Source organism: Opisthorchis viverrini, assembly GCF_000715545.1.
Source record: "Opisthorchis viverrini unplaced genomic scaffold opera_v5_12, whole genome shotgun sequence".
NCBI lineage: Eukaryota > Metazoa > Platyhelminthes > Trematoda > Opisthorchiida > Opisthorchiidae > Opisthorchis > Opisthorchis viverrini.
The window spans coordinates 554,419-566,881 of record NW_008751668.1 but is presented as its reverse complement, the minus strand read 5'-3'; the positions used below and the strand labels follow the sequence as shown (position 1 = coordinate 566,881).

At 45.3% G+C, this 12,463-nt stretch overlaps 2 protein-coding genes across 2 annotated transcripts in view; one reads left to right on the top strand and one right to left on the bottom strand.

The window, feature by feature from the left end:
- Positions 1 to 5,103, top strand: part of T265_01121 (hypothetical protein) — a gene marked incomplete at both ends in the record, with an annotated part of 18,305 nt that extends 13,202 nt beyond the window's left edge. Inside the window, one exon of the mRNA XM_009165082.1 lies at positions 4,213 to 5,103. Coding sequence (XP_009163346.1) covers positions 4,213 to 4,362 — 150 coding nt within the window. The remainder of the gene's footprint in view (positions 1 to 4,212) is intronic.
- Positions 5,104 to 6,995: 1,892 nt separating this feature from the next.
- T265_01120 (hypothetical protein) overlaps positions 6,996 to 12,463 on the bottom strand; it is a gene marked incomplete at both ends in the record, with an annotated part of 17,891 nt that continues 12,423 nt past the window's right edge. The window contains one exon of the mRNA XM_009165081.1: positions 6,996 to 7,045. Coding sequence (XP_009163345.1) covers positions 6,996 to 7,045 — 50 coding nt within the window. The remainder of the gene's footprint in view (positions 7,046 to 12,463) is intronic.

Here is a 12,463-nt window from a genome sequence, read left to right as displayed (position 1 = left end):
GGGAACCTTCGCCTAAGGGAAATCACGAACCCAAGAGAAAGCTGACAACCATATTCGCCTGATAGACGAGAAAGTAGTAAGGGGCTTCATGTGTTGCAGGCAGTGTTGAACGAAGGAGTGACAAAATAGGGACGGTACGACATGATGACGGTTAAAGCTCCGTGAAATTCAAACACGTTCTTTTAGCTGTATGAGTTTCGCCACAGCTGATGCGCTTGATTCTTCGCATACCAAGCTGGCCTAGTTGGTTCTAGAAGTTATTGGAAAATTGTTTGATGTCGCTCATTACTGGCAAAAATATATTCTATCCCGGGAAGCCTAACTGAATCAGAAGGTGAATTTCCAACATCTTGGTAAAAGAGATTTCATATGAAACTACGGAATGCCTGTGAGTGTATTGTAAAAGGAAAAGGTATTTATAACGAACATTGGACGATGAAATCATCCCCTGTTCTTCTTAGCTGGACAATCTTAAGTGACCAGTTAATATGTTTTCTAATTCCCATTCGGATGACATAGGAGACGGGTACTTTTCAGAACTGTGGAACAGACAACGCAGCCAAAATTCACCGAGAATCCGACTCAATAACGCAATCGAATGACGCATTCACGTGTCACACAGCAAATCCACGCGTTGCGGAATTACGATCAGAGTGCACAGCATATGTGCGGTGATCGCAAAAAATGCCCGAAAAGCGGGTTGTGCGATGCGACATGATCGAAAGTTGTCTGCTGAAAATCGCTAGCTTTCTAGCATGCATTTTGTTACACACGAGTACGTCACTGTAAACCGATAAATGGTTTCACTGGAGGCCTATGTATTTTGTCCTGTGGAGAAAGTTAACCTTCGCAAAGCGACCTAGAAGCCTTGTGTCCTGCGATATTGGCTGGAAGGCTAGAACCCGCAAACATGTGGACAGAAGTTCAGTACTGTTATTCGGAAATAGACGGTCAATCAACAGTGTTGATAACCCACAGTTACGCAAGATACAGAATATAATGCCTTCGTATGACCTGATATACACTATCAGCTATAAACCGCGTGCCATAGGCACAATGGTTCTAGCTGCTACAGTTTCGATCATTGGAAGGTGGGAGGGTGTGATACACACAGCCAGGCCTTAGAGATGATGGTACATCTGGCTGGTTCAGGAACTGAGTAGTTACGCACTGAAGGCGATAGCTTTGATGCATGAGCGCCAATGACTGCACGTTTTGGCGATTTTTTACTAATGTTACTAACCAAGTTGAGTACCCATCCAGGGGGGAGACAGTTATCGACCCGACTATGTTTACTGGTTAGTTTTAATACTTCGGTGCCAAGTCGTATACTGTCTAGCACTCGGTCGCTTTCACTCAGTATAGAGCTAGGCGAAAACAGATCTGCGACAGAGACGGACTTCTGGCATGAAAAGTACATCCCGTAACCAGCGCAGCTTATGAAATGTGAGTAATTCATCTTTCACGGGAGGGTCCCTCCTACCAAGAACCATCTGGCGTGCCTCAGCATTAATAATCCGATGTTCCCACCACATACGATCAATATTTCGGAGAGATCGATGGTCAAACACTGAGAACTTTCGCATATTCTCTGAGTGCGGAGGCCACGTCTCTGATCCGTTACTATAATGGACCGCATTGTGAACTCTGCCCTTGACAGACGAAAGCACGTCACGTCGGCGCCATAGGGGTTGGAGGTTGGCAAAATCTACCCGGGCTCTTCCAATTCGAGGAATAATCTAATCTTCAGCTAGTGCACCTGAACATACAAAGGTACCCAGGTAAAAAAAATTATCTACCACATCCATTGTCTCGTCTAAAAGCATGACGTCGGAGCTTGATACAACTCAGTGTTGTAGAAGCACTTTGCATTTTGCTGCCCTGAAAGGAATGCCAAACCGTGCAGCAAGTTCATTTGAATTATTTGAAGTGGTCTGCATTTTTGAAGGACCTAAACCACGGAGGGCAATATCGTTCGCATATTCAATGCCTTTGGTTGAACTTCTCGGTGGCGTTTCGACTCCTGAGGTTTCAGAGGCAGGCAAGCAGCACATCAATAAAAAAGTTGAAGAGGAAACATGAGAAAGGACAGTCTTGCCTGACACCACTGAAGGTGAGTGACTCAGGCGAACGTCTGCCTTATACTCATACGTGCCTGCAGGAGTTTGCATACAGTGACCTAACAAGGGTTAGAAATTTGGATGGGGCACCTTTGAATGCCAGACACCACCAAATTTTACCACGATCGACAGTGTCAAAAGCAGATTTCAGATCGATGCGTTCTCGGCCAGAGCGAAACCCAGCTGGAATTTCACGAATCTGTCTCTCCAGATAATCGATCGGCCTACGCGAAATAGGGCCAAAAAACACCTCAAAAGGGACGCATACTAGGCTGATGCCTAAAATTTTTGCTCACTGTTTGAAAACTGGGATGACGGCGGGGTAGCTTTATTCGGCTGGCATTCTGTTTTTTGTTCCAAACCACCTGCATTATGGATAATAAACTGTTCACCAGAACCTCACCACCCCCATTAATGAGTGCGGGTCCAGATGACTTGCAGTGCTTGAGGATTGATATCTCACACTGGATTTCTGTTTTTAATGGTAGGTTCCATTCGGGCCCGCCGGGTTGTATACAAGGAGAACAGCTGAACTGTTCTTTGAGGTGCTCAGCCCATCGTTCAAGACGACGATTGAGGCAGTGAATTACCACTCTGGTTTTTCGCATACTGTTTCACTGACACTTGCCTTCTTTTGACCGGTTGCTCAAATCAGCTGAAATAGGGCGCGATTGTTGCCTGAAGTCAAAGCTTTCTGTTGGGGATATCAGTATCCCCCAGAAAACGCTGTGTTTTTATGTGCTAGCGAACTCCTGGCATCTTCAAGGTCAAACTATGAAAAATCAATGGCCTATTGATACTCCAAGGAAATTTAAATCCGACCACGTACAGGATACCATTCTTTCCACTGACTTGGGTTCGGAAGCTCCGGGCATCGCCTGTTGATCGTGTGTTGTTGGATTATTAAAGTTTGTGTCCAAGGTTCTCGTCTTCTTACTATTCGCCGTGCTAGGAGTCTGGATCAATCAACATAGCTGGGGGTAGAGTATTGCCACAATCCGCATTATCATATTGTTTGCTCGCTGCGTGACAGAACCGTAACAGAAACTCAGGCCTTTTCGGTACCGAACTTTAAAACCGGCTTGTTCCTTATACTTTATCCTGAGCCTCCGATCTCATAGTGTTATCACCAATGTATTGCATTGCTGACCCAGCCCAGTAGCGCAGATAGTAATACGTCACGAATCACCAAAAGCTCGGATTTTGTCAATATAGTCATGTGAAGTGAACTTCATTTCTGATATTCTTCAACTGATTGCTGCACAAAGACCACCTCTTCTTTCAGTTCCTACGATATTCGAGATATCGCAGTGCATTTTCTTGGAAGAACACCGCTCATAAGGTTTCCATCGAAAAGTTTTCAGCAACATTATGGGCGGCGCTCTTTCACTCATGCTCATTCTTTACCAGGACGCGCGGGCAATAAAATACTTGCTTTCTTTACTTCCTCCTGCTTTTCTCTCATTGAATCACAAACTTAGGGGCATCTGGATACCTTACTTCGTTTCCGTTTATTTCCATAATCTTTCCCGTCATAACTTGATGTTTTTACAGATAGCCTCCTTACTTCGGGATTGACCCTTGTTTGTTTTCATAGTTTCACGTGATTACAAATATATTCCTGCAGTGAATTTAAGAAATACGCTGCAACCCCTACCAAGTTAATCAGGCCTGACCGTTGATGTTGTATGTAAACAATTAAAACACTGCTCAAATTAACTGAAATTGATTGTATTGGTCTTCCACCAGCCCAAAATGGTTTGTCGAACAAATGAGCCAGTCAAGGTTTGCATTCCAGTGAACTGTGTGCAAAAGAATCTCAATACTCGCGAACATACCGGTGGGAATGGTGTTTCATCGATCACGGATATCTACTGATTTTCACTGCAGTTGTATTACATCGCTGAACTTCGGGATTCCCCATTTTATGGTTTGTTTTACTTAACAGTCGGCTCGTAGTGAAATTTGCGATTGCCTAAAATGTGTTCTATTGATGTCCACCACAAGCAGTCAGCGAAATGCTATGATTTTCAGGCAATTATAAAAGATCTTGAGAATCCTGCCTGTGTACTCTTTCCACCCTCTCTTTCAGGTGCACCGCATCTATCGTAACACTGGAGCCAGTTTTGGAAAAGCACGAGAGGAGTTCACTCGTGGAGTTTCCTCGAATCCGACTGTTCAGTCTGCTGCAGTGGAGACTGGGTTGTTCGCTGTTCGAAATGCTGGAATCGGTCGGAATTGACTCTCTGTTGCCACTGATTGCCATGGAATCGCGACTCGACAGTGCTCGAAGCTTTTTGTTGGCGCGTGCGTTTCCTGGACTTGCTTCGTGCTGAGCCGTACGAAATTGTGCTGTGATCTTTGCGTATGTTTACTTGACTGATGGATTCACGCTCTCATCATGAACAGTGTGTGATTGTCACTTCTTCGCCATTACCTCCTTTTTGGTGTTGACCGTTTTGACCGTTGTCGGTACCAATGCCGTTATTCTCATTAATTCTGTTGTTGCACACTTTTGTGACGCCAGATGTCTTGTCCATCCGAATTCTTTGATTTAACTGTTACTCTTTCTTTCTTACGCTGTTCATCAACCTTATGCTGGCGAAACGAATTTCGATTGTCCACTTACCAAGGAAAGCAAGTGGAATGAAGACAAACATTATACATGCCGCTTTTGTCTTCAGTCCCACAGAGGGTGGACAAGCTTGGTATCAGTCATTCAGCGTTTTACCTGTCCCATAACGTGTACCTCTTTACTAGTGACATGTGCTAATCCTGTTGCTTTCCTTTCGCTCCACTGTCACTTGCTTTGCAACTATGCAAATGTCTGATTCTCAAATTTAACTTGTACGCTTTTGAGTCAAGGTAGGATAGACTAGGTGTGTCAGCAGACAGCAAAACCACTATATCTCAACCACACGGTCAATTTTGACTGTGCGACTGCAGACGGATTTCCATCACGTTTATAAAAAATATATATCGTAGATAGTTATGGCTTATTCAGAACATGCGGGGGCGAGATGGCCCAAGTGGTTAGAGCGCGAATTTACTGACCGGAAGGTCCGTGGTTCGAATCCGACCTCCGCCATTCGACTTCCCCTGTTTAGGCTTCCTTCGGGTGGCATGGCAGTTAGGCACCGGAAGAGTGTTACAGCTGAGCGCTTTTTTTAATTCAGAACATGATTTAATGGAGTGTACTGTTGTCCCCTCCATCAATGGAATTGGATAACAGGCTGACATTCGAGAACTACCATGCGCCTAACCGACTTAGGGCAAGCGCGCACATGTTACTTGCCCAAGCGTCGGACTCAACATTTGTAATCTGTCAGCACCCCCAGCAAGGAACAGCTTTGGGACGAATGCTCGGAGCCTGATTACACCCTAGTTGGGGCCCCGTCTAACCTGGAGGACTGCGGTTGTGCGCGCAAGGCACTAGACGGTGTTCTGCTTATGCAATTAGCACGGCCTTATTCACCCCCATCTTCGTCACAGCCACTGCAACACATAGTCCCGTCGAACAAAAATAAGTATGCCAACTAACCGTATACCCACACTGACGCCGCTTAGACGTGAGCATTGGTCGATCGTCAACTCACTGTCGCTGTCAGGGCGCTTTACAACAAAGCCATTCAGTTGTCACCGTGTAGCAAAATATTTCCTTAGTACAGTGGGAGGAGGTTTGTGCTCTTTGGCGTCAATGAAGATGTTTACCTATCGCTTGCCTAAAATGCGATGACAGCTTCCGCAGTTACACCCTTTCTTTTCCCGACTCCGTCGCATTCTTATATTTATGGTCGTTAGCAGTAATTGCATAACGTCCCTTAGGATCACGCCAGATTGTGCTAAGGACGTCACCACCATGTTATTAGCTCGATTGCGCCTTCACACATTCAACTCCGAAATTGGTACCCAGCCCGAAATACTTGAACGGCTACGAAGGCTGTACATGTAGCAAAGCTAGACTAAAATGTGTAAAACGCAGAGCGATGCCTCGTCCCAGTCCATCGTATCTCAAGGCTCACGACGACTTATCCAGCCGCAGCTTTGTAGCATGACGCCCAAAAGTTTTTCACTTAAGGTCGGCCGCTACTCTCAATAAAGGAATATGGGACGTAGCTATTACACAGTCTATCAAGGTAGTCTTACCTCAACGGAATTCCACATCCGAGACTACCCAGGGTAACTTTCACGACCCAAAAAATACGCCAGATTACACAAGCGGGAGTTTTCTAGCGTGGAATTCTGTGCGAAATATTGCCGTATCCGAGAAAGCCACTTGAAGGTCGATTACAGACTTAACTGTCCGAGCTTTACACCTCGTGTACCCTGGCGCAATAATCCCCTAATTCATGAACCACCAAAATATGTTCAACGGCTGACCCAGGAAGGTTCGGCATAAAGCGGAAACTTTCCACAATAGTCCGCCACATTTCTCATGTCAAATAGAGGCCGCCATGTGTACACTTGCACCGATGCTTTATCACTGAGGGATAAGGCAGAAGAACTGTCCACAAGAGCCATCAGCGTTTACCTACATATCGTTCCTTTTATTGAGACGTGGTCACACCTGAATATTGGTGATAAAATCCTTATTCTTCGTTAGATACTGCTCCTCAACGTTCGCAATAACAGTGGAGGAAGTGGCGTGGTGGTCCACCGATCGGTCTGTCCTACCTATGCGCTTCTCGACTTACCGGAAAACACTGTCCTGACTTAGCCACCATAAGTCTGTATTCGGGACTTCAACGCAGCAACCATATTTCTAGGTGTAGTGTGTCTCTCTCCCTCAGCAACTCGGCTCCTGCTATGAACTGGCCACTTTGATTCTTCCTTGGCGTCGGCGCCCAAATCTCACCAACGCTGATTTCTACCAACCTATTCCACAGCCAACCGGACCATTATTTTCTGTTCTCTGCTGTAAGACACTGAATGAAAAAACACGAAGAGGAAACTATATGACGGTGGTTGCATGCAATGGCAGGTTCCGACCGTCGGTGCAAAGGATAATCCGAGGGCAAATAATTTTCTGAGGTTAGTTAGTTTCCTTCAATGGCGCTGCCAAGTGTTCTCGGGAATTACCGATGGATACACAGATTATGCGTTGCTTCTGTTCACATAACTTACACTCGCCCCAAGTTGTTTTACGGACACAGCTGCACTAGCAAAAACTCAGGCAGTTATCACTAGTCTGCTGGAGCCGGAGGGTTCAACCACAACAGACTCAAGTACGCTGAATTTCTTGTAACCCACTAAGAACGTGCAGTTGGTCAACTCAGATACCCTGCTGGAATTCGTCACAAGCTACACTCGAAAAAAAATAATGAAACTGCAACAGACACATTTCTATGTGTATACCGTATTCCTCCTATGGTAGGATATTCCGCTGTGTTCACGGAACGATTGGCACCACTTTGCAATCGTTCACGTACATTAGCGGAATTTCCCAAAGGCCGCGGGTAGGATGTAGTTTTCCTAATTTGCGTGGGTGGATGAGAACCATGTCAATGGTTTAACAACCTAGTAGTGCTACTGTCGAACATATCCAAAGTAACAGAGGGTTGGTTTACGGGACTAGCCCATCCTGGTTCCAGTCTATTACGGTTTCAGTGAAAGAAATTATCACAGCCATCTATTCCCGACTCACCGCTGACGCTGTTAAACTAGTTTGTTGAGTTTTCTCACATATAGTTGACCGGGTTAATCACGTCCTCCACCAGGACCAACAGCCGAACAATCATTCGGCCCAAAGCCTAAATAAACCGTGCTTATCAAGTACGGTTCAACAGAACATTGTCCGGAAGTACCAAAGCCTCGTCTGGCCTATCTGGATGAACAACAATACCTACTGCATGTATAATGGGAATACACGCAAAGCGAAAGCCAAAGTTTCTTAGTCTTGGGCCGTCAGTTACCGCGTGTGAACTGAAATCCTTATGGGTTTTTAAGGGAAATGAGTGTATGTTTCCCACCAACTGTGTGCTGAACAGACCGAAATTAGGACAAATGGCGTGCATATCAAAGTGCGTGCACATGTTTATATACATGAATATGCATGTACATACACATGTACACATGTACATAGTACATTCACGCTTCCTCAAAAATGGCACCAAGGACAATGGTATCCGTAGACCGTACCTCGACTACCAACGACAGTACACTAGCATGTAAGGTTGGCGTTCACCTGGCCCATTATACAAGCGCACAAATTTCATTTTCTGGGGACGTTTGGCCACCTCAAAATACCCTGGTGTGCCCACCCTTTGTGGACGATATAAGTGCAACCTTCAAACCTAAGGCACCGCAATACGCATGTGAGGAACCTTTCGTAAGCTTCCACAAAAAAACACTTTTCAGCATACCATAACGGGCCTCGAAGTTTCCGTTTGCATGTTACAGAGGCTAATGTTGTTGGCTCACTTGGATGGAATTTTTCGAAGTCTGTAGCAGTATGCCTAACCTACGCGCTTTCCTTCAAAATCGAAGTTCCGGCCAGTCTGTGACAGACTTATATGGTTATATATTGTTAGCTTAGTTTTGATCGTCCCACGCACCGTCTTTTAGTTTCTTTCGCCGGATACCTTCAGTGCTTTGTTTTGATATGTGAGTCACAAATGTGTGGCAGTACAACTCATATTTCGATGATGAGTAGCCTTTCCCTCGACAAACTAAGTTTTTCATCTGCTCGATACATCAGAGATTGATAGGTATAGATGTGACAAAAGTTTAGGCTTAACTTATGCAGATTGTTGACCCCGGTTCTGGTTCAGTTATTCTGATTTCTTCTCGTTTCTTTGTGAAAACAGGCTGTTGGAATCGTTCCTCGAATCCAGTATCTAATTAGCTGAGCTTTTCAAGAAGGGATTATTGGCTGTTTTTCAGCTCGAAGGTGCAATATTTGGTTATGCAGATATAACGCGTTTTAGCGTGTTAAGATTACAGGATAGAACCGTTTGTTCCGTCAATCAGTACCTTCCTTCTGACGTCGTCGATCTGTTTAAAGATATGCCCAATCTGCGGAAACAAGAGACTGGTACGCGTCATCAAATGTACAGACCCCAAACAGACCTTCATGTTGGGAACAAAAATTTTCAGCATAGGCTGGTTTCCCTTACGGAGCGAATTCTCAGTTGAAAATGACTGAATCCGATAGGTAATCCACACGAGTCACTGGAGGCCTCGGAGTGGTGTACAAGAATAATCTTGTGCGTGCTATTCAGCATACTCCGGTTGCTGAATCAGGCGTTTCCAAGTGATTGTGACCATGCCGCCTGATCCAAGTGAAGTTCCGTGTATTTCATTCGGTCTAGATACCGCTGTTTACACTTTCTGGTGGCCTTTCCATGAAGTCTCCCACGAAGGTGATTGTGATTACGCACGTACGACTTTCTGGTGGTCAGCGATTTTATGGCTGAACTTGGATCTTGTCTGTGTTAGTAGTTTGGCCCTTCGGTCAACATGGCCTGACTAGCCCTGACAAAAATCAAAGACGGGTAATCTAGTCACTCAGGTTCCTGGACCACAAAGTAACCCGTTTAGGCTTTCAGATTACAAAATATGGACTATATGAAACTACTCCGAACAAAAGTCTTTTAGGTGTATTTAAAATTTTTGGCAAATGAACTTTGCTGCTGTCTTATCCCCGCTCGGGGCCGATGCTTTGCAATCTTACGGTGGTCTTATACTCGGGACTATTTGAGGTCTGTCTCAGGACGCAAGCCGCACTGCAATTCCGTTGACATATTGCTGCTTGGTGTCCGATGACCTGTACAGCCTGTCACTTCCGATCTCACGCACCTTTTTCAGGCGAGCAACTTGGTATTTTTAGGCTCAGGGTAGACAATGGCGTCCGCGATTTGGCTCGGACATGCTTGCAACGTTAATGTTGTGTGGGGCAAAGGTATACTGGAAATCTTGTTGGCATTTTTTCCACATATGTTTCCCCCATGCACTTGTGGACAAAGAAGGAGACTTACCTCTACCCAGGGCTGCAATTTGCCATTTCTTGTAGTGGCCTGAGGTAATCTTTTTACCCAAATTCTTCGTCAGAAACTGCCACTTGCACTTTCCTTAAATGTTTGGTAGTGCGATGCCTTTTCCACTTATACTGACGGAGGATTGGATTTTAACATTCAAGCCTGCCTTCAGTGACCTGTTGAACACCTCGGTTTGCAAGCGGGCATATACAATGGCTTACTGCCGGGCATTCAAGCGATTTAATCAGACCTCTACGCTGTTAACTTTCAGGGGCGTCCCGTGCGCACAAATAGTCTTGGCGAGAAGCTTTGCTTCTAGGCCTGCTAGAGATTCGGAACACGGTAAAAATAGGTTTGCAGTCCTCCGCCGAAGAAACGCTACGTGTGTGTTCCGTTGATTGCCAAGGGTGACAGCGGTTACGCAACTGCCGTCAGTTTTTCCTGCCCGAATACCATTGCTTGAGCATGCGATCATATGCGGCTACACAGGCCAGCTTTTAATAAATGGCGAAATTTATCAATGTTCCAGATAATTCGATCGCTCGAGCAAACTGGCACCAGAGAACAGTGATCTTCCGAATGTAGGAGTTCGCGGCAATTTCTTTGGGTGAAAAACAGAGAGAAGTCTCACGATGCGGTGCCCAATAATCAAGGGAATGCACCACCAATACTTACGTATCATTCGAACAAACTGGCAGGCACCGCATACTACACTGGCCACCTTTTTGAAGATCACCGTCCCCTGGCCCACATGGACCAGGCGGTTCTAGTAGTTCGATGCGTGAGCCTGGTAAGCGTGTTCAAAGGTTGCTGTGGCTGAACTGTGTCGGTCGTGTGCGATTGGGCAACGCGTTTGTTCTGTGGCCTGTACACACCTGTGCAGAGCCAGGACTTTGTATTGGGGCCACCAATGAGTGGTAACCATCTTGGCAGTGTAGCAGAATACATAATATGTATATTGTGGAAGCACCAGGGGATAGTGATTCTCCGAATGCACGGGTTCACGACATTTCCTGTTGGTGGAAAACAAAAAGATAGCCCATGGACCGAAGCCCAGTGAGCAGGGTTATGCATCACCAATACTTACATGTTAGTCAATCAAACTGGGAGGACCGCATACCACAACATGTACCCGTACGGGCTGGTGTCTTTAATAGGGATAGTACCGTGCCTGGCACCACTGAAACAAGTCATTTTTCGTCGGCTTTATTTTCTCTACCACCGTTGGTCTGTGAGTTTCTACTCAAAGCCATCTTCTCAAAACTCACCATGCTCAGAAAATGCCACCATGGTAGAGACGTGTACCGTTAAACTCGACCTACTAGGTCGCCTGTCAATGAAGTTAGTACAAGATTGTTTTTCGTCTCGTATGGTATTATTCACTACATAAAATTACATAAGATCTTCATCTTTGGAAGTTTTGTGTTTCACCCTACTTCTAGGTTCCGTTAACAAGCGAGAAAAACTTATTGTTTAAGTGTTGGTCTCGAGTGACCCCTGAGACTAGGATTGCTCTTGGATACCTCCAAAAGTGTTATACTTGTCCAATTTAATGTAGTTGGCCACCTGCGATCAGCTGGTTAGTCGCAAGCACTTGGTGGCCTGGGCCTTCGGGGTGCTTGAGTAGTCTCACGCACTGTCAACATCAATGCAGGTTCAGGGACTCCGAATCATACGCCCATAAGAATAACACACTTTAAAAACTAAAACATGGGGAATCGCAGTATCCCACTAACAGATGACAAAGCCCAGCTGCTCGGCTGTTTTCCGTGAGCCATATTTATAAGCACATCCCAAATTTCTCTGGGACCATAGTTTGTAAAAAGGGAACTTTTACATAAAGTTTTAGCATTTGATAATATTTGCTTGAAGCCATTAAACCTCCGCAGACAGCAGCAGGTTTCCTAAAATGTATTCAGGCGTAATCAAGGTCTGGTGTGTGCGTGTCATCCATAATTTCCCTGATTGTATTTGCATGGCATGATGTCCGTGAAGACGGTGGGAACGTTTATGTAGGAGTTGATTTCTTCGAGCATTTTCTCCTGTATCGTAGTTGCAAGTATTTTGGAAAAGTGAATGAAGCATAATTATGTGGTCTTTAGCCACGCTAACTCAAAGTTTAGCAGCCATTCGAGATTTATGAAGAAAACATATTCCTACTTTGCAGCAGACGTCCCACACAACAAAGCCAAAGTATTCAGCGCAGCTAGTAAATTTGATGGATTTTTCTATGACAACCAGTACCCGCTGCATTGGGTACGCTGTAAGGTTTCATCTTCCCCGGTATACTGAGTCCAGCACTAGGTCCCCTCCCTCACCCACTCTTTTTCTCTTCTCTTCACTGTAGGGCTTTTAATACAATTATAT